This window comes from Oryza sativa, chromosome 5 (genome assembly GCF_034140825.1).
Source record: "Oryza sativa Japonica Group chromosome 5, ASM3414082v1".
Classification (NCBI taxonomy): Eukaryota; Viridiplantae; Streptophyta; class Magnoliopsida; order Poales; family Poaceae; genus Oryza; species Oryza sativa.
In genome coordinates, this window is record NC_089039.1 from 16,371,531 (window position 1) to 16,392,898 (window position 21,368).

General features: G+C 42.5%; 2 protein-coding genes and 1 pseudogene across 9 annotated transcripts; 1 reads left to right on the top strand and 2 right to left on the bottom strand.

Annotated features, from left to right (window-relative positions):
- Positions 1-5,333: 5,333 nt before the first annotated feature.
- LOC107278131 (uncharacterized) lies at positions 5,334-6,254 on the bottom strand (annotated as a pseudogene).
- Positions 6,255-10,060: 3,806 nt separating this feature from the next.
- LOC4338483 (sorting nexin 2A) lies at positions 10,061-17,179 on the top strand. Of its 2 annotated transcripts, XM_015784164.3 has the most exons (6): positions 10,061-11,114; positions 15,113-15,322; positions 15,406-15,666; positions 16,478-16,564; positions 16,833-16,967; positions 17,059-17,179. In XM_015784164.3, the coding sequence occupies exons 1-5, from the start codon at positions 10,146-10,148 to the stop codon at positions 16,926-16,928; spliced, it is 1,623 nt and encodes a 540-aa protein (XP_015639650.1). In that variant the 5' UTR covers positions 10,061-10,145; the 3' UTR covers positions 16,929-16,967; positions 17,059-17,179. The 2 variants fall into 2 exon arrangements, with proteins under 2 accessions (XP_015639650.1, XP_015639649.1); XM_015784163.3 differs by having other exon boundaries at positions 16,833-17,076.
- A 438-nt stretch (positions 17,180-17,617) lies between these two features.
- LOC4338484 (dehydration-responsive element-binding protein 2B-like) lies at positions 17,618-20,968 on the bottom strand. Of its 7 annotated transcripts, none has more exons than NM_001402515.1 (4): positions 20,753-20,963; positions 19,874-19,926; positions 19,679-19,760; positions 17,631-19,002 (listed from the first exon to the last, which is right to left on the bottom strand). In NM_001402515.1, the coding sequence occupies exons 1-4, from the start codon at positions 20,824-20,826 to the stop codon at positions 17,955-17,957; spliced, it is 1,257 nt and encodes a 418-aa protein (NP_001389444.1). In that variant the 5' UTR covers positions 20,827-20,963; the 3' UTR covers positions 17,631-17,954. The 7 variants fall into 7 exon arrangements, with proteins under 7 accessions (XP_066166329.1, NP_001389444.1, NP_001389442.1 ...); NM_001402513.1 differs by having other exon boundaries at positions 17,631-19,005; NM_001402514.1 differs by having other exon boundaries at positions 19,679-19,763.
- Positions 20,969-21,368: the final 400 nt, after the last annotated feature.

Genomic DNA, 21,368 nt, shown 5'->3' on the forward strand with positions numbered 1-21,368 from the left:
CATCTATTTTCATTAATGACATAATCTCCAACTAAACTCCCTGTCAAATTCCTCTTTCTCTACCAAACAAGATATTGGGATTAAAAATTAAAGAGTAAAATGCACCAGCGGTCCTTAAACTTGTCAGGAGGTTTCACTTAGGTCTACGAACTTGCAAAGCGCACATCGAGATCCCTAAACTTGGTTTATTGTATCATCCCGGTCCAAAGCCGTGTTTGACCGTGGTCTTACCTACGTGGCACGCCACGTGGACGATGACATGGATTTTTTTTTATTTTTTCTCCCTTCTTCCTTCTTTTTTCTCTTTCTTCCTTGTTGATAAGACGAAAATGCCTCGTACACGTCATCGTCCATGTAATCGTCTTTTCATAAAAGAGAAAAAAGAAGGAAGAAGGGAGAAAAAAATAAAAAAAATCCTATGTCATCGTCCACGTGGCGTGTCACGTAGGCAAGACCATGGTTAAAAGTGGCTTTGGACTTGGATGATACAATAAACAAAGTTCAGGGACCTCGATGTGCGCTTTGCAAGTTCGTGGGCCTAAGTGAAACCTCCTGACAAGTTTAAGGACCGCTGGTGCATTTTACTCAAAATTAAACCATCTTAATCCCACCATTAATTTCCTCATGTAAACTCTCAATTCCCTTTCCTCGAGTTGCCAAATAAGCCATTTATTTTAGGGAGGGGAAGATCTGATCCAATATTCATGCTTTGTCTTCGTCTTTGGCAGAGCCAGCAGCGGAGATAGCTCCCGCGCCTCTAGGTAGGCCGGGCGACTTTAGCCGTCGACGCGTATAAAAATCAGTTGGTCACCTGAAAACGTTACTAGTCGCTCTGGTTTTACGGTGGTGTTGGCTCCGCCACTGGTCAGAGTCCCAAACTAAATTTGGCAGACAACCTACGGATTGGGTTTTGGGGTTGGAGGTGGGGGAGCAAGGGGATGGCTAGGGTGGGGCAACGATGATGTTGCCTCAGCTACAGGAGAGGAGAAGGGGGTGGGTCGGTGTTGATAGTGAGGGTGTGGGATCTAGAGTGGTCAGGAGGAGGGGCGTTGTCTCTAGCGATGGGGGATTTGTTGGAGATGGGGAAGAAGGCAGGGCTATGGCACCTTGCCATAGCTCGAAGGATGAAGGAAGGGGGGCCTCGCCGATGCCATCAAGACTTTTTTTTGGGAGGGGGGAGGGGGCAACATGTGGGGCGGAGAGGTGGTAACAGCGAAGGAGGTGGTGGCGGCATCAGGAGGATGAAGAGGGAGGGTTAGGGTTAGAGCAAGTATAAAAGGTGAGCGTGTTAGCTCTAAGGATGCCTCATAGGATGAGATATCTGTGTGAACGAGAGAAATGAGGAGGGTGAGTGGACTACTAATTATTAGCCAGCTGCCTACCACTAACACATAGCAAGGCATTCAAAAATCCGCATTTTCACTTGTGGGATCCACAACCACACATGTAAACCCATTTTCGCATACGAGCTTCCTAAGAAGGCTGCTTGCAAAAACTGATTTTTGCAAAAGGCCAAGTAAGGACTCCTGACTGCAATGTTTTTTTTTTTTAAAAAAAGAGAGAAAGCAAAACAAATCCAAAACCTAGCAAAGGGTCGTTGTGAGGCCGCCCAAGGCCACCCCGGCTCCAAGCCTACTATGCCGCTGTTCGAAGATCGTTGTCGCCACCTGAAGAGGCGAGGAGGCCAGCCAGCCGAGTGGGAGAGAGAGGACAATAAACAACATGTAGAGCATTGTTTCTCTATAAATTAAGGAGCGAGGCTTCTTCACTCCTAGTTTGGCAAATCCTTTCTTACTATAAAGTTATAACCCACTAACTGCTAAAGCTTAACATGCAAAGATGCCACATTATCATCCACTAAAAATCATTAAATTTACACATCATGCAAACATGCAATATTATCTATAATTTATTAAATTTTAGAGCTTTTAAAATGCAAGCATGTTAAATCATCATCCCACATAATTCACATTATATTTCAATATATATCTTCATTCTTTTATAATATGCTATGTAACTATATAGTTCATCCTCACTTAGTTAATGTTATTTCTCTCTACTCTCATTAAGCCATATCACATCAAATGTTTTTAGTGCTCAAATGATTAATCTATAGTCTAAATTATCTCTCTCATTTTTTTCTCTCATTAATCCATATCATCTCAATTATTTTTAGCCTTTGGATGATTAATCTACGGTCCAAACTATCTCAATACTTTTCTTTTTTCATAAAGTAATGTCACCTTACTTTTACATCTGAATCATCATTTTATATATTATTTAAATTTAAATTATCATAAACCACATTAACTTACATAATCTTATGTTGTCCAGCTATCTTACACATTATTTTTACTTATTATTATCATACTAAACTCCCGCAGCAACGCGCGGGGTTTCATCTAGTGATAAATATGATCCATACCTTTAATTTTCTTACTCTTATATCATGCATTGTAGTTTAGAAATAAGGGTTTGTCCCTTGGTCTCTTGGTTGATTATTGATCATGTCTTAATCATTCTTAGGTTGTGTTAATTAAAGTCTATGAAATCTTTTAGCCACCATATAATATAATCCAATTATGAGTAGGTTTGTTGTGGAATCCCAACAACCAAACCATGTGGAGTTGTTTCTTTCGTGTAGTTGCTCCAATTTGCCATGTTAGATTGCCCTCTTCCCCAGGTTTGCTTACGTATTATTGGTAGTTTTGAACCTTGCCTTTTGCTACCACTATACTGTGCATGGTGGCCTTGGGACTTTGAGGATGACGGGGTCTCAAAGAAACCACAAAGTACAAGGATATATATGGTGAAATAATAGTTATTGAAATGTTTCCTATGTGATTGCTATGCTTCATTAATGAAACTCGGATCAGGAAACAAAGTTCATTGAAGAAATCGATGGAGGTTGAACTCACCCTAAAGAAAGTATAGGACTAAATGATTAATTTTGATTAGATAGCCCATTACGAGAATATTGGCGTGGTGAAGAGCAATGGTTCATATATCTATATAGAAACTAGTATTGTCTTTTCACGAGACTCCCTTCCACTCATCACACCTAGCCTACATTGAAGATAGATAACTTGGCCGGCAAAAATGAGGGAGTAGGGCCCGTAGAGAAAGCTGTCGATATGAAATAAAACAATGCCATTGTCATTCTAATTTGAAAGGCAGCTTGCCTCATAGCCGCAAAGGTCTATAAGCGGCGATGTTGATGGTTCATGGATACTAGGAGGAGAGGGATAACCTCGTCAATATCAAGTGCATGCGGCGATGAGACAACACTGGCTAGTGGTTGTGCTCGTCGACATGAGGATGATGGGTGCTAGCCATGGAGATGTTAGATAAAGAAAAAATGAGGGATAGATTGATGAATTTAGTTGAGGAGAAACTGTGATAATGTTCCGTCTGGATTTAAGCTTCTGGGTAAATGCACATAACAATATGAGCCAAACTATATAAAAGCCTAACGTCCAGATCATGTGAAATTGACGCACGTCTGATAGGAAAGATGTGAGCATGATAGTAAAACTTTGAGAAAATCCAAAAAATGCAATCGACAAGCACCATGTTATATATTTTGCATTGACGAAAATGAGGTATAGTAAACGCCATAGCTAAGTTGTTCAAGAAATGCCACTGACATTTTTTTTCAATTACACTTTTTTTCCTTAAAGCCAAAACCGCCATCACTATCATTACAAACCAAAAGTGTCCAGCAATGAAACTGGATAGGGTCTGCTTCGAGAGAGAAGGCAATGACTTTCGGTGGTAGAAGCAACAACATCGTCCAACTTGGGAGAGAAGCGGTGGTGGAGGTTCGGAGCTTAGGAGGAGTGGCGGCTCGGTGGCTTTGCAGGCACACAGGTGGTGCAAAGCTGGTTCTCATCGAAGGGGAGGGGGAGGGTGTGAGGACGGGAGGTGTGGAGCTCCGGGAGGAGGATGATCAAGCGGTTCTCTCCAGGGGCGGCGGAGGCAGCAAGACACAGATCTGGTAGCTAAGGCAGCAAGTACACATGACGATGGTGGATTTAGTGCTCGAGCGTCGCATCGATGCGCACCCATGCGTGTGGATGATGTGGTGCTTGGGCAGCTTGCGCATCTGGACGAGCGATGCTGCACATGGAATATTCGGTGTGAACATGATGGCGGGATCAGAGCAGGGGTGGTTTGGTGGGGGTATAACGGTTATGGTGCTTGAATTGAATACGATAGCAAGCTGACAAAAGCTCATGCCATTTCTCCAACAATTTCTTATGTTGTGTATATCGATCTTTTCTCATTGATAATTCATTTAAGAATTTAGATTGACATCTTTCGTCGATTGATCCATTGTCCGCTTCACTGCTTGTTCTCAAAGTCTTGCTGGGCAAAATAGTCTTTCAACATAAGCTAATGGAGTGCAATGGATAGAAAGAAGAAGGTATTGGTATTTCTAGAATAAGTTAGCTTACATGAGGGTATTTTTTAGAACTTATGTTCGTCAATGACAGAAGGTGGAATAAGACGCTATCAATGGAATAAAACGTAGAATAAAACCTTTTGTCTCATACAATTTAAAAACTGAACTTGCTCTTACTTACCAAAACAATAATGCTGCAATTTTCAAAATCAAAAGAAGTAATAATTGTGCAATTGGGTAAATAACTGGCCTCATCTTTTCGCTTATGCTTATAAGCCAAATTTAATTTTTCAACTTTAAATTTGAAGTTGATTTTAAGATTTTTTTATTGAAGTTTATTTTTCAGCCTTTGCTTTTAGATAAAAACACGTATATAAAAGTTTTATTCACAAATTACTTTTCATTTGCAAATATGTGTCCGTTTGGTTGCTTCGCCTAGCTAGCCTAGCTCCGCAAAGCTAAATCATCTCATTGCCAGCTTGCTAGCCTTGCCGTACACACCGTGTTTGGTTGGTTTGCTTCCTAGTGCAAGAAATAGTGGCTAACTGTTTGGATCAATTCTTGCTTTGCCCATGATTTTTTTGCTTCCCATTTTGTTTTTCATCAAAATGAAAAGATACCAACCATGTTAACAATCTTGCATTAATTTTTTTTGCACAAATTGGTTAGTTAGAAGAACATTACAAACACAAGTAATGAAATAGGTAGTAAAATAATTTTAAATAAATGAGACTTATGGTTTTATTATTCATGAAACAATCAAAGAATATAGTGCTTTATTACAAAGTTCTTTAACAAAGCATCTAAATTATTAAAATAAACATCTAAACTGCGTGTTTCCTTATTGGAATTATTAGCTGCAATGCACAATAATTATTCAAGCATCCCAGCAAATGAATCACATAGGAGCTGGATAATTGTCTACTATCTATTGGGCCACGTAATCCTTAATAGCATCCAGTGGCCTACCTTTCAACATGGCAGCTATGCTTTCATGAGTGGCAAGATATGTCTGCAAATGAAGTCGAACTATAGTAGGGTATTCTACCATTTCATCGATTATCTTGAATAGGGACTCATTTGGATGTGTCACATGTGTGAAGTGCATGGTGTCTGACATATTATTCATAGCACCGGTTATGTGAAGAATTGGATTATCATCAGCTTTAACTCTTTTACCTTTATCAATCTTGCTCCCTTTTGGACGCTTTGAAGATGAGCTACTTCTATTATTATTCTCCTCAGGAAGGTAGTCCGAGTCATAATGTAAAGAAGGATCAACATCACTAGGACTGCCATTTTTCTCACCAATAAAATCAGTATCTTCAGTCATTGGGTGGTCATATGGTGCTTGTAGATTAATAAACTTTCATGTTGCATGCTTGTCTTGAAAAATGAACTACATTTCATCATACCAACGTATGGGGACATTTATATATTTTGCCCTTTTATCTTTGGCCTACAGAAACCAAGAAATATATCACTACATAGAGAACAATATAGTAAAAAAAGATAGATATTTGCAAGATTAGTAGATACTCACATTATTCATTTGGACAACTTCCGTCTCATCATATAGGAATCTTTTTTCAACATCATCAAAGTTGGCCCCACTTAAATTCTTCGCTTCCATTATCACCTTCCATTGAGCCTTCAACTTGTGGAATTTGTGATAAACTTGACGGCTTGTGAATTTTGTGTGATACTTTTCATTAATTTGCTTTGCACACTCCTCGTAATGCACTTCCTTAAAAATAAATTGTCTACCTTCAGCTTGTATCTTCTCCTTGTAGTATCGCAACATTTCCTCGACAACTTGGGGCTGCCAAACCATATTGTTGCCAGCCATACTGCTGCAAATAAAAAAAATATCATGCCAACAAAGAAAGCATATTTTTCAACTAAAAACCAATGTACAATCTGACAGTGCAAAAAAAATCACACATATGTTCTTTGTACAAACTACCGTGGTATATAAGTTCCTAAAGCAGCACAAAGCATAAGTTTCCAGAACACAAATCATCCATGCCTAACATTGTTCCTATTTCCCCACATCCTTCTTGCTAAATTATCCCTATACTGGAGCATCTCCCTTTGCTCTTTTCGCAAATCACGCTGAACTCGCCCAACTGATCTTGGATATTCGTCAACCCAACATTGCTCAGAGTATACTAGCTCATCAAGGCCACCATTTTGCAAGATCCAATTATGAAGAATGCAGCATGCCATGACGACTCTTACTTGCGATGGAAATGGATAATATGGCCTAGTCATAAGGACTTTGAATCGGTTTTTTTAAAGTTCCAAATGCTCTCTCAACAGTAGTTCGGAGAGAAGAATGTCTTAAATTGAATAGTTCATTTGGTGTCTTGGGTTTGTTGCCTCTCCATTAACGTAAATGTATCGGGTTTGGCGGAATGGTGGCAAGAATCCTCTCCTAGCAGCATACCCAGCATCCGCAAGATAGTACTTGCCTGTTATGTCATGATTAACACAATCAATATTGCTATAGGTTTATGTACATGTTTAAAAAATGGTAGGTGCATAGCAACCTTCAGGAACTCGTAGGTCATTTGGGTGCTCAAGAGAATGTCTCAAAACTGTAGAATCATGCGTCGAACCCTCCCAACCAGCGCACACATATGTGAACATCAAATCAAAGTCAACTGTAGCAAGCACATTTTGTGTAGGAAATGGTTTTGTACCACGGAATCTATTTGATATTCGAGAAGGAATGTTGCATGGAATATGGGTTCCATCAATAGCACCAATATAGTCCTAATCATTCAATTAGTGACCAAGTAACTATATTATATTTCTATACTGCTTTGTATTTTACAACAAACAAGACAAGGTTGTACCTTAAAATAGGGATCAAATCGAGGGTTTCCCATAATTTTTTATGGTATATCATGCGTACGATGCCTAAGCATTTCTGGTCCAAGATGCCCGATTGCATATAACACTTGATTGAAGTACTGGCTCACAGTTTCACCGGATCTTGTGAAATGGATGAAATGGAAGCTGATATCGCTATTTTTTTATGATGACCCACTGTAGTGAGAAACATGGCAATTTGTTCCTCTATGGTACAATGCCAAGTATCTCTTAATTGTCTCATAGTACGCAATTATGACACAGTTTGAAAAATACCGATTTACCCATATGCAGTTCAGAAATGCAATGTTTCTATAGATAGGCCATCCTCTTTATGTTTTTCTCTAACAATGAATATCTAACTGGATCTCTAGTGTTACGCACATAAATGATCAGTGTCCAATATGCCACTATAAAAGCATTGAAGAAAACGATTCACCTATTGATTGGCACATTATCGTCCATCTATAGTCAATTAAGAACATACCATGGTTATATGTGCAAATCAGTACTACTAGTGATACATCCAAAATAGCAGGAACAATTGTATATGTATAGTAGAACACAAGATAATTAAAGATTCTAAGTGAACAAAAAATTATATAGCTTCTAACATCCTAAAATCATCTATATATGTGCACTGTAGTTGATGGAATATATATTTCAGCCAGAAGAATTGGCTATATGAATAGTCTTCTTTTGCTAATACTCTGCCCGTCGCTCAAAGCAGTAGCCAAAAAAAAAAAAGAATTCACAATTGAGCACTCTAGATAATTCTTTGAACAAGTAACATCACAGTAAATGCTATTGACATCACAAGACCACATCAGGTAGAAAGCAAAACTCTATCCATGTTCACCCACCTAGAACTATGCTCGTGTTCTCATGGAGTAATCGAACATACCTGAAAAAGAAGAGGACAAGCCCTGGTGTAGCAGAGGAAAGAAGATCCAGCAGCGGCTACGTGCCTACCCTGTAGATCAAGTTCTCGCGGACGAGTTTGCCTCTTTGCCGATCGATTCCCCCCCAGATGGTTGTGGCTTTTATTGGTAGGTGGAGAGGCCGATTTTAATGAGAAGAGGGCGACGAGATTAGAGCGAGTTGTTGAAGAATATCTTTGATTTCGGAGAAGTCTAGGTCGCTCTCTTCTTATCCCCATTTTTTCGTGCGAGTACAGCTTTCCCGTTTACCTTTTTTGCATGAGTAGAATTTTGCCATTGAAGGCTAGCTGAATCGGCTCTCCCTGGCTAACGAGATTTTTCTCGCCCCGCAAGGCTAGCTTGCTCCTAAAAGCTAGCTTTTTTAACCGAATAACTAGCCTTGCTAGGTAAGGCTAGGCTAGCCTTTACCAAGGGAGAAACTTGACATTTAGCCATCGTTTGCCAAGGGAGAAATACCATCTCCGAACGTAGCTTCGTTATGCTGCTATCTTCAAATGTACCCATCTTGCCACACTGCTATTTCAACCAATTTAGTGAGTTGCAAATGTTTTTCACTGTTTTACTTATTTGATTTGATCCAAATGCCCTTGTCAGTCTGTTTTAGTAGAAACCCCATCATTGGCGTCGGGCTTACGGCGGCTGCACAAGCTAGCCGAGCTCCGCAGGTTGCTACTCTCCTTCGATGCGGCCACCGACTCGTCGGAGGCAGCAGGAGGTGCAGACGCGGAGCCCCCTCGCCGTGTGCCCAAGCCTCACGCCCACCAGCTGTCGCCTTTGGTTCCGTCGGCTACACCGCCGCTTCTTCGTCGGCGACGGCGGCGTGGCCTCGGCGGTGGAGAAAGAGGAGATGGAGGATGAGGCGGAGGGCAGCCCTGATGCCCCCATCGCCTATGGGTGGATGGACGAGCTCCGCCGCCTACGCGCCGCTGAGCTCCACCACGAGGTTGAGTGATGCAATATCTCCATCTGGTAAGAACTAAACATCAGAGAGGAGAGAGAACAAAGCATCCACGGCGACGGCGAGGGGAAGCCGGAGACGGCGAACAGCGACGAGAGGCTCTCCAGCGGCGCACGCCGGTGACCATAGCGTCAAGGTGGAGGAGGACGTGGCCGCGACGACGAAGCAGGAGGCCTCCGGCGAGTCGGTGGCCGCGTCGAAGGAGAGCAGCGACTTGCGGAGCTCGGGCAGCCTGTGCCGCCGCCGTAAGCTCGGTGCCGACGATGATGGCGACGGCGAGGAGGCCTCCGCACCGCAGCCGTGCGCCTAGTCGTCGTCGCAGCCGCTCATCGCCGCTGCGATAGGTACATAGGGGAAAAAATGACAGATCACAGTGGAAAACATTTGCAAATCACCGAAATTGGTTGAAATGACAGTGTGGCAAGATGGGTACGTTTGAAGATCGCATTATAACAAAGCCATGTCATTATGAGGAAACCCTAACCCCACGATGGCTAATGTCAATTTTCTCTTTCCAATAAACCAAACAGACCCATATAATTTGGCAAAACGATGGGAGCCAACAGTTGGATCATTCGACGCGACCTCACGGCGGTCTCCCCTGGCGGTGGGGCTTTTAACTATTTGCCATTTTTAGATTTGGCAAATAACTATTTACCACCCCTATCTCAATGACATGTGGGTCCACATGTGTCCAGTGGCAAAAAGTTAATTGCCACATCTAAATGTGGCAAATGGTTAAATATCTCCCTGGCGGTAAACCCGATCGTGAAAGTCTAGTTAACTTCTCGCGTACTCCACGCTGTCCGATAGGCGCACGACAGGCCACGTGGGCGCGCGCGATCGTCTATCCCTACCGCGCGGTGACCGCACCCCACCGCAACTAACCGCAACGCAGCACAGACACGCGCACGCACGCCGTCTCACCCACCCCTCGCCGCGCCGCAACCCTCGCCGCGCCGCCATGATGTCCTCCACGGCGCCGCCGGACATGCCCGCCGGCGACGGGGACGGCGACATGGAGACGCTCCCCCTCGCCTCCGACTACGCCTCCGTCGCCTCCACCTTCGATCCCCTCCTCTCCTCCGCCGCCGCCGCCGCCTCGCCGCCCTCCCCAACCATCGCCGCCGCCGCCGCCTTCCCGCTCTCCCCGTCCTCCTCCTCCTCCTTCGTGGACCCGCCCTCCTACGCCGACGTCGCCGCCTCCTCCTCCTCCTCCCCGCGCTCCGCATCCGCCTCCGCCTCCGCCTCCCCGAGATCCGCCGCGTCCGACTACGCCCTCATCGCCGTCTCCGACCCCACGCCCGAGGCCGAGCCCGCCGCCACCTCCCTCGTCCCCGGATCCGCCCCGACCTACATCTCCTACCTCGTCACCAGCGCCCGCCGCGGGGACCACCGCCGCCACGCCGTCCGCCGCCGCTTCCGCGACTTCGTCACCCTCGCCGACCGCCTCGCCGAGGCCTTCCGGGGCCACTTCGTGCCCCCGCGCCCGGACAAGAACACCGTCGAGAGCCAGGTCATGCAGCGCGACGAGTTCGTCGCCCAGCGCCGCGCCGCCCTCGAGAGGTACCTGTGGCGCCTCGCCGAGCACCCCGCGATCGGCCCCAGCGACGAGCTGCGCGTCTTCCTGCAGGCCGAGGGCAAGATGCCGCTGCCGAGCACCACCGATGTCGCTTCGCGGATGCTCGACGGCGCAGCGCGGCTGCCACGGCAGCTGCTCGCCGGCGAGGAGGCCGTGGCTGCGCCGCAGGAGGTGGTGCAGCCAGCCAAGGGCGGTAGGGACCTTCTGCGGATATTTAAGGAGCTGAAGCAATCAGTCGTGTCTGACTGGGGCGGCGTCAGGCCGCCTTTGGTAGAGGAGGATAAGGAGTTCCTAGACAAAAAGCAGAAGCTGCAGGATTGGGAGCAGCAGTTGACTAGCGCATCACAACAGGTAATCTCTCATCAAATGTTACTGGAGATATGGGTTAGTTGGATCTGATTTATCTGATGGAGTGATCACTGATGTAATGCAATGTAAATTCTTAGTAGGTTTGCCAAATACGGATACAATCTAAATCAAAATCTTAGTAGTTACTGTATCCCACTAAAAGCTAGTCTAAGCCAAGTTATTCAGTACTAGATGATAAATTATAAACCTTTTCTACCTGAAAACTTTTAATTGGTATATAATTACCTTTTCCCCCCGAGAACTATTAATAATCAAATAAATGTGCAATTTAGGATAGACTATTGATGTATGCTAACACATTCTTGTCCACTCTTATCTTTTTAAGGCAAAACTTTGCGGTGTTACAACCCAGCGTTAAATTAACTGCAAACATTGGGCCTGCAATTAACGTTTCGCTTGTAACAATAACCCAAGTCATATTACCATCCATTTTTAATCTTGTTTTCTGAACCTGAATGGCTAGTACAAAATATGAAACATAGGATGTAGCGTCTATTATGTGATGGTAAGGTTCTGTGCAAATTAACACTAAGTATGGACTTTGGGGATATGGAAAGTATATAGAAAGGAAAGAAAGTCACATCTCAAATCGAAATTGGTCTAAATACAACATGAGTACTGTTGGCACACATTGAAAGCTGCTAGGGGTTGAAATCGAATGAATGGTTCGATACATTTGTTTTGGAAAATGAAGACTGAATCTATGTCTTACTCCAGTCATGAAAAGGCATTGCTTTGGCCTGCGTGTTACAGTACACGAAAGCAATATCCTGCAAGTTTCGGTCACATTTTCCCATGCCCCAATATACTTTATAAAATAGCGTACTCCCTCCGTCCCATAAAAAACGAATCTAGTACCGGATGTGACATATTCTAGTACGATGAATCTGGACATATGTATGTCCAGATTCGTAGTACTAGGATGTGTCACATCCGGTACTAGGTTGGTTTTTTTATAGGACGGAGGGAGTATTTCATAGGCCTACCTGCGAAACACATGAGCTAGACCAGCATAATATCGCATAAGTGAATGTCAAAGGTCATCATTATGTAGTATGACGAATTATTTGCTGCTTACGGCTATGTTTACTTCAACCGGCAAAAAATTTTGCTGGGTCACATCAGATACACGGACACACATTTGAAGTATCAAACGTTAACTAATAACAAAACAAATTACATAATGCGCATGTAAACTGCGAGATGAATTTATTAAGCCTAATTAATCTGTCATTAGCAAATGTTTACTGTAGCACCACATTGTCAGATCATGGCGCAATTAGGCTTAAAAGATTTGTCTCGCAATTTACACGCAAACTGTGTAATTATTTTTTTTGTCAATATTTAATACTCCGTACATGTGTTCAAACGTTCGATGTGACGGGGCAAAAAAATTTGCCAGTGGATCTAAACACCCCCTACATTTGCAGCATGTAGGAAGGTGACATTGAGAGAATCAGAGGAATCTTTGCATTTATTTGCAACCATAAAAAACAATAAGAGGATTTAGTAGGGGTAGTAATTACGAACCCATTTGATTGGTCAAACATTGTTTTATTCAATGCTGTCTAAATGCCAGTTTTGATGATTGTATATATAAACAAGGAGAGGTTTCGAAATGAAAATGCTAGCATATATAATAAATTGGTGATTATACGCCAGAAATACTTGTTTTAAAGTGATATTTAAGTAGTCAGCTCTGTCTTGTTAGTCAACAGAGATAAAACATTATTCATTATGTGATGGGTTAGACACTGTTCACTAGCCTGGCTAATTGTTGTGTACATAATTCCGCTGATAGTAATCCCTCCAATCTTAACGAATCATTGTCTTGGACAAGCCACAAATCTGAGATCAATTAGTACTGATGACTCGAAATCGATAATGCACGATTGGTTGCTGGAATCTCAGTGCCACGATTGGTTTCCTTTCCCTTTTTGCCAGGCTCGTGCTCCCGAGATCAACTCCTCTTTCTTTTCTTTTCTTGTTTTTTTAACCGCTTCTTGCGGCTGTTTCTTTTTTTTTTCTGTTACTGGTTTTGATGGATGCAAGTTAGCTTTTCTCTCTTTTTCTTGATGCCAACAAGATGTGCATACTTGCAGATCAAAATTTGTATGTGGTTACCTCCGTGGGCCTGCTTTTGGTCCAATAAAAAGTGCATACCATTTTTTTCTTTTTTGATTTTTTAAATTCGTTTGAAATTCATCTATAGAAACTTTTTATATAAAAAGTTTATATGAATAAAGTTTCTAGATCGGAAGTTTCTGTGTATAAAGTTTATACACAGAAAGATTCTCTCTGTAAAGTTTATACACGGGATGTTTGTTTGCATGAAGATCCTACATAGAAAAATAGTACGTTGTGACCCAAAACAACAACCTAATTACACTAGGATGTTAGGTCACCCCAAACCACTACAAATAATATGTGACAACCAACTAGTACCTTTTATTAGGGATATGTTTATGTTGGGCAATAGGCATCAACTAATGCAAACCAACTATATCTAAAACTGAAGAAAAACAAGCGCGTGGATGTTTATACCTGAAAATCAATTATATCTAGAACTGAAGAAAAACAAGCGTGTGGATGTTTATACCTGAAAATGCATCAATGCAATTGTACACATGGGTTTTTTTTTCCCGATCGTGTGTTCCCTGCGCACGCGATCACTCGCGTATTAGAGGTACCCCTACTGACTAGGCTGCCCCCTATTAACTCCTCTTCATTGGAATTATGTCCTTTTGTAATTAAAAGTTAGTAAATCTAATGAAACTATTAATGAAACTATGCAATACTTGCTCCATTAATCCTTTAATGAGTATTTTATTCCAAGAAGCTGAAAGTAGTTCTCATTAATAGTGGGCATGCGATCGTTGTTGTTCAAATGAATACATCTGCTTTTGTTGTGAACAAGGATGGAGTGAAAATGAGTACTAAACCAAAAGCATAATGCTTTTAAGAATGCTATGGGCTAATAATTTTCATATCACAAAGCTGGTCTAGTGTACCAAGTCCTTATAGTTGGTACCCATGTTTTTTGTGCTTCCTTTGCGTCCTTACTTTGCCCTTTAACATAAAATGCATCCCTCATGTGTCTTTGAAACATTAAATTTAAGACTAGGCTCTACATATTCTAATTGCACCATCACACACGTGGAACCCAGGTTATCATGGTATTGGTATTGTGGACTAATAGGACAACATACAAGGATTTTGAAGGCTGCTACTATTTGTTTGATGATAGTTTTAGTAGACACACCGGAAAAAATGGGTACTATAGCAGTGAAGTCCTGGACTCCTGGTTTTAGGCTCAAGTTCACTGCACTCATTTTTGACCAAGAGATGCTTTTATCAGACCTTATAGAATTGTTCCTCTTTTGTCTATTAAGTCCAGTTGTGGTGTCATTCTCTGTCTCTCATTGTTCCTTTTGTTGTTAACCATGCTATGAGAAGTGTTTAGTCTGTTGCCATTTGAATGGTGTAGTTTAGATGTGTTCTTTTAGGGGCTCTTTTTTTGTTTCTCACAACTCACAAGACCAGAACTTCGTTTAATCATTAACTAGCTTGACCATGGCTATTCTATTTGGTTGCCAATTTTATTTCTAACCATGAAATGCACGTATTATTGCCTGACGAGCTAGCTTATTATGGCCTAACTGCATTTGAGGAATTTTTCTATACTTGCTATTGCTCAACATTATTAGAGTCCTCAAGGTGAACGATATTGTTAGTTGGGTTCATAACCATTAACCATACCAAGAGAAGTTACAAAATTCTAGTTATCCTGATATCATGAATCAAATAGTTGATATGAGAATGAAGCATCTATCATATACCAAAATTTGAGTGTTGCTGTAAAGTGCAAAAAATCGTTTTGATGAAGCTAGTAGTATTGCAACTGTAGCTCTCTACGTTATTTGGCCTTCTGTTTTTGTTTAGAGGGTAGTTAATTGCCTTCTTTCTGTTTTTTTTCATAGGCTGAAGCACTTGTGAAGGCTCAGCAAGATATGGGTGAAACAATGGGGGCACTTGGATTGGCATTCATCAAACTTACAAAATTTGAGACGGAGGAAGCAATGTATGACTCTCAGAGGATAAGAGCTGCTGACAGCAAACGTATAGCCACTGCAGCTGTCAAAGCTAGCCGAGCATGTCGAGATTTGAATACGCAAACTGTCAAATATCTGGTAACACCTGAAATCGTTTGATTGTTGTTGTTAGTTCTCCTGGTTCTGAAGTAGTCTTATTCCAAAATGTTTTCCTTATGCAGGACACTCTCCATGAACATCTAGGGATAATGCTGTCTGTCCATACTGCATTTTCTGATCGGTCAAGTGCATTATTGACTGTACAAACGCTCATGTCAGACCTGGCATCATTGCAATTGAGGATTGAAAAACTCGAAGCAGCTGCATCAAAAATATTTGGTGGTGATAAATCTAGGCTTCGCAAAGTTGAAGAGTTAAGGGAAACAATAAGGGCTACTGAAGATGCTAAATGCTGTGCACTAAGGGAATATGAGAGAATCAAGGTAATCGCTATGTTTCATGTGTTTAATTGTCCAAATACATGGGCAACCCTTCGTAGAACTGACACGCCCCATCTAATCTTGTCCTACGAACTGAACAGTATAATTCAGTGCCAATGATAAGACCAATAGCAGACAAAGCATATATACTATTATGTTTTTAGTGCTAGTTATCTTTTAGGCCCATATAACTGTGAGAGTCTGTGACGATCTATAATTTATGCTTTTATGCAAAATTAGATTAACTACCTTTGTGTATTTTACCACTTTCTCTCTAAGTCGCTTGTTAAATTGCTTCAAGAATCCAATGTTGTGCAAATTTTCATACTGATTCAGAACTACTTTTCTGTCATCTGTACCATGAAACCATTATTCCTTAATGTTGTTTTCTGTTCCTTTATCTCCAAATTGTTTAACACATGTAGCTCCGAGCTGTGTGCCAAATTTATTAATCAACTAGACTAATCACAAATACATTAAAATATAATCTGCATAGGAAATACCGATGACGCTCATGTGAGGCTTTATTCACACTCTGGAGCATACTTTCTTATCACCCATGAGCAAATTATGAAGAAGTCTCCACTGACTTGCTTGCATGGATCAGAACTTTATAAGTTCAGAACAACTGCATTGATTTTAGGTTTGGCAGCAGTATTGCTTCACTAAATTGTTTAGATCGCTTGTTGTAAGCGGTGTGCTGTTCTTTATGTTTTTACAGCCTTCAACCAAAAACTTACTACTGTCATCTAACTGCAGTCTATTATCTAGTTATCTTAGCGAGTGCCTTACAATGTGGTTATACAATATGCAGGAAAATAATAGAAGTGAACTCAACAGACTAGACCGAGAGAAGAAGGAGGATATGCTTGAGATGATAAAAGGATATGTTACAAGCCAAGTATTATTCTCAAGCCTCTGCCTTTTTTTTATTTCTTTATTTTTTTTCTTTGCCCAAAAAAGCACCTTGATCCATAATTTTCTTGGTGACTACAATATTGGGTCATCACTTAAAGTAACTAAAATATAGGTTATTTGGTACTCCAGTATCTGTGCTGCTCCGAATAGATTGCACATTATGATGTTGGTGCACATGACACAGATGTTGAAAACCTTGGTTTTCTGTGAGTAGCTGAGAACTGAAATAATCTGTTGCCTGTGTCTGACAGGCTGCATACGCTGAGAAGATCGTGGAGGGTTGGGAGACAGTTGCAGAGGAGACGAGTGGATACGCCCGAAGATCTGATAACAACATAGCGTGGTAGCATTCACAACTTTTGCCCGTCTTCTCTTGGTTGGCACATGTGAGTGTGTATGTACAATGTGTAACCTAGGATGGTGAAGGCCAAAAGTAGAAGAAAGACCTAATTCAATTTGTTTTTCATTTATTTAAAGAATATTGGCGTAGTTCAACTATCGGGAGTACAGACGCACATCGTCACACTACTGCCGTACTGCGCATACGATTGGAGCTGCCTGCCTGCTTGGTTAACTTCTGCAACGTTTGTTCAGCTTAGTCAGCATGGTTTTGTTTCCCTATTAGGATCGGTTTGCAAGTACCTTAAGGTCGCTTGCTAAATTATGAAGCATCTTAAAAGGTCGCTTGCTAAATATGGGGAATGTTCGGTACTCTCTACGGAGGCTTCAGTAATTAGCATAACGAGGGGTACAATTATAAAACATAGTACATACTAACAGCAACGAAAATACTCTCTTGATCTCTTCATCTCAAAATGTCGCAACTGGTATCGCAAATATCGGTGGTACTAGGACGGGTATTCGTCTTTGTAACTTGCAATCTTAGGATAATGAAAAAAAGACAACACCAAATAAATACACCCTAGGGAGTTCGGTTTAGATTGAACATATCGTGCCTAGTCGCATTTTAATCCCCGGTTTTAGAGAAGGCTCACAAGCTCTAAAACTGCAACATCCCACGTGCATAGGTAAAATATGAAGGCTAAGAAAGGCTGAAGAACGCTTGGAATATATACACATTTTCTTCAGTCCTTTTTTTTTTCTCATTGCTTCAAAAGAGATCGATATACACACACAAACAAGCAAGCGTTATCAAATTAACAAACACTGAAACGGAGTTCTCAAGGAGTTCCATTGCCTACAGAACTAAATAAAAGGATCTTTTTTCCTTAGCTACTAGATGCTCATCCAGTTCCACCAACGAACCCAATCCGGTCCAGTGTTTCTCTTGCTGATCCTGAGGGCGATGTGCAGGAGCTAGCCGACCAAAGCACCAGAAAATTTTAGTATGGCCGGCTGCCGCCAAGGGGAAATCACAAGCCCTCAAAGAACTGAGAGTCATCTTCGAAGCCACCGGAGATGAACATCGCAGGATCTGCCAATAACCATGCTGGCTCATCAGACCTGAGCAAGTTGTCCAGCATGCCTGGATCAACCCCTTCGTAGTAGAAAGGTTCATCCTGGCCAAGCTCCAGGATGGCGTCTGATCCATCTTTGTCGCCTTTCCACAAACCCTCGTTCGTAGGGTCAGCTTCCATCATTCTCAGCATCTCATCAATATCAAAACAATAATCTCCTTGGTCCTCTGGTAGGCTGGCAATAGGTTCCAGAGGCTCAAAGACCTCCTCGCCTCTTCCATTACTAGCCTCGGCTTCAGGAGGGGCACGCTGCTGGCTGACAATGTTCTCATCATAGGTAACCGATTCAGCCTTGTCTTCATTAGAACCATCTTCCAGGACAGCTGGTGGAGCTCTCAGTGGACTAGAGATCTCAGAAACCTCTTCTGGCTTATGTAAGGTAGAGACGACATCAGATTGATTATTAATTGTTGTTGTAGTGGACTCGCATGCTGATAAGCCACCAGTTAAAACATCTTGAACATCTGCTGATGCACCCTGAGTGGATGTTCTAGACTTGCTTGCTGTTAAGCCACCACCAGGTAAAGCACATTTGACAGCTGCTAGTGCAACCTGAACGGAAGCAGCAGGGGCATGATGCTGGCCAAAATTAGTGCGAGCCATTGGACCATACATTGCTCTGGCTGCCTCGTCATAAGCACAAGCTGCAGCTTCGGCAGTTGGGAAGGTCCCCAACCAGAGTCTACTTTGCTGATTCGGCTCCCGAATTTCAGCAACCCACTTGCCCCAGGTACGTTGCCTCACACCACGGAAGTCACAACGTGTATTCTCCGGTCCTCCTTTCCCCTTCATGCAGCCCTTCTTTGAACCCTTTGCAGGTGCCTTCCTTGCCTTCTTTGGACCCTGTGGATCAAGCTCCTGCTGATTGTTGAGCTCGGCCCACCGCTTGATGGTCTCTGCAACTGAAGTAGGTCCATCGCGTGATCTCCGTGGTCGCTTTTTCCTGCTAAACAAGGAGCTTAACTTTAGTAATTGTTCTACAGATTCAGGGAAAATATCCACATAACCAAGGGAAAAGGACATAGCAGAACAGAACAATGAATGTTTCCCACAAGGTAGACCATCTCCACAGAAACATGAACTAAACGCGTTCAATAACCCCAGTGCCATCAACTGTTCTCCACAAACACATATGCTTTCATATGTTCCTACAAACAGACCATATCCACAGAAACAGGTACTATTATGATGATAATCACGCTTGATAACTAAACTCTAATTTGCCAGTTATTCATTTCAATGAATTCTGCGAACAATTCCTTAAGTTCATACAAGCAACACGCACATAGATGTACTATTTCACTCAATCAATCAAGCTCGAGCTAATTGTTTAGAAAAATACTCGTAACATCTCAAAAGCACTGATGCTTATTTTATTCACTGGACCTACTCAGTTATTGTTTCTTCCATTTCACACAATGTAACAGCTGAACAGGATCAAATCAAGAGAGAAACCGAATATGCTTAAACCAGCTGATCAGAAACCAGCTGGTGAAAAGACAAGGAAAAAAAATACTTTCGTGCAGCTCTATACTAAAAAACCAGTTAAGCCTGGTAGTCATAGCCCGCATGCTCCAACAAATTGAGCAAGCCAGACATATCAGAACGGTTAAACACACCAAATCTTAGAGCCCACTGATGGCGCATCTCCCTTGGGGGTCTGCTGGGCCAAGAGTGCATGCTCATTACAGGGAAGAGCTCCTGCTGAAACACAAGCAGTTATTTTGTGCTCACACTTCACTGCTGGACACAAGGGACCCATCTCAATCAGTACTTCCTGTTTACGAAAGGTGTTCAAATCAAAGCAGTCATACCTATCGGTTGGACGGAATCAAGGTTTCCAGTACTTTCCTCGCCTCCACATTTTCTAATTACCAAAAGACAAGACAAATAGACATACATGTATCAGAGACTGTATTACGAAGTTAAACTGACAAAAATTACAAAAATATAACAGCAGTGTACAGCAACAAAGAATGACATTAAGTTAGATGACTCGGGGCATACGACACGTTTCTGTGGAGATGGTGCTGACTAGAACCATAGTAGTATAACTTTGCTACTCAAGACTCTAAACAACAAGTAATTCGAACAGTCTCACACAAAATCAACAGGTAATCACACCATTGAAACAATACTACTACCAAAGTCACCCACAGTAGGGGAAAAAACCGAAACTTGCAAAGGGGTTCGAACCCAAAACACTCAATTTACCTATAATATATACAACTACAAACATTAGCTATGGAATTCACAACGATTGATTTGGACTCCAGCAAAGCACTGCCGCCCAATTAAAAGGGGATCCAGAGATCCCACCTCCCCCAATCGCCCACCCTGTCCCAGCTTTCAACCCAACAAAATCCCCAACATCTTCCATGATCCCTACACCGCACGGTCACCCCCCACAATCCAACCCTGCACCCTTCACCCCCAATTCATATTCAGGCAAAATAACCAGATCCTGAAACCCTAGCCCCCCAAATTCCACCAACCCTAGCACCCAACCCCGCCCAAATACAACCAATCCAACCTAAAATCCACAACCCATACACCCAAAATCGCTCGATCCACCAACGAATCGAGCGAACCCCCAACCCCTAACTCCCGCCCAAACTCGAACCACCCCACCCCCTAAAAGTAACCACAAGAGAGAGGGGAAAGTGAAGGGATGTTGGAGAGCAAGATCTCACCTTCCGGGCTGGACGGGCGGCATCTCCACCGGCGGCATGATCGCCTTCGCCGTCGTCCTCTGATCCACCGTCATGGTGGTGGTGGGGATCTCCTCTAGGTTTCTAGGGTTTACTACTCTCGTCTCGCGCGAGAGTTCGCTTCGCGTGGGTCGTCGGGTTGAGAGGGAAGGAAGAAGAAGAAGAAGAGAGAGAGGGAGAGAGATCGGAAGGAAAGGCGAGATCTAGTGGTGGGGGTGGGTATTTATAGGCGAGTTCCGGACCCTTCGTGATCCGGCCGGGTCGGGAAAATATCTCCGCGTGGGGCCTAGATGTCAGTGGCACGCCTCACCGTGACGTAAGCCGTGCGGTGGGGGAGAAGCTTCGCTTTTTTGGTGGACTCGTTTAATTAATGTTTTTAAACTGTTTTAAGTTTAACTAAGTTTATTATTAAATCTCTACTATTATAAAAATTGGAGATGCTTTTGTCGGTACTTTTGGTACGTCATCCGTGTTTGAATCGATTTTTAAGTTCAATCACTTTTGGAAATATAGATCCGTGTTTGAGTCAGTTTTTAATTTTCTTCTTTTTAGAAATACAGAAGGAGTCGTATAAGAAATCTCTTTACAAAACTTGCAT

Excerpts from the sequence above, each read along its gene's own strand:
- LOC4338483 (XM_015784164.3), top strand. The coding sequence starts at position 10,146 with ATGATGTCCTCCACGGCGCCGCCGGACATGCCCGCCGGCGACGGGGAC. Across the intron at positions 15,323-15,405 it reads CGCAAACTGTCAAATATCTG|GACACTCTCCATGAACATCT; the intron begins GTAACACCTGAA and ends TTCCTTATGCAG. Across the intron at positions 15,667-16,477 it reads GGGAATATGAGAGAATCAAG|GAAAATAATAGAAGTGAACT; the intron begins GTAATCGCTATG and ends TACAATATGCAG.
- LOC4338484 (XM_066310232.1), bottom strand. The coding sequence starts at position 20,826 with ATGACGGTGGATCAGAGGACGACGGCGAAGGCGATCATGCCGCCGGTG. Across the intron at positions 19,927-20,752 it reads CCGCCCGTCCAGCCCGGAAG|AAAATGTGGAGGCGAGGAAA; the intron begins GTGAGATCTTGC and ends TTTGGTAATTAG. Across the intron at positions 19,208-19,873 it reads TGATTCCGTCCAACCGATAG|GAACATATGAAAGCATATGT; the intron begins GTATGACTGCTT and ends GTCTGTTTGTAG.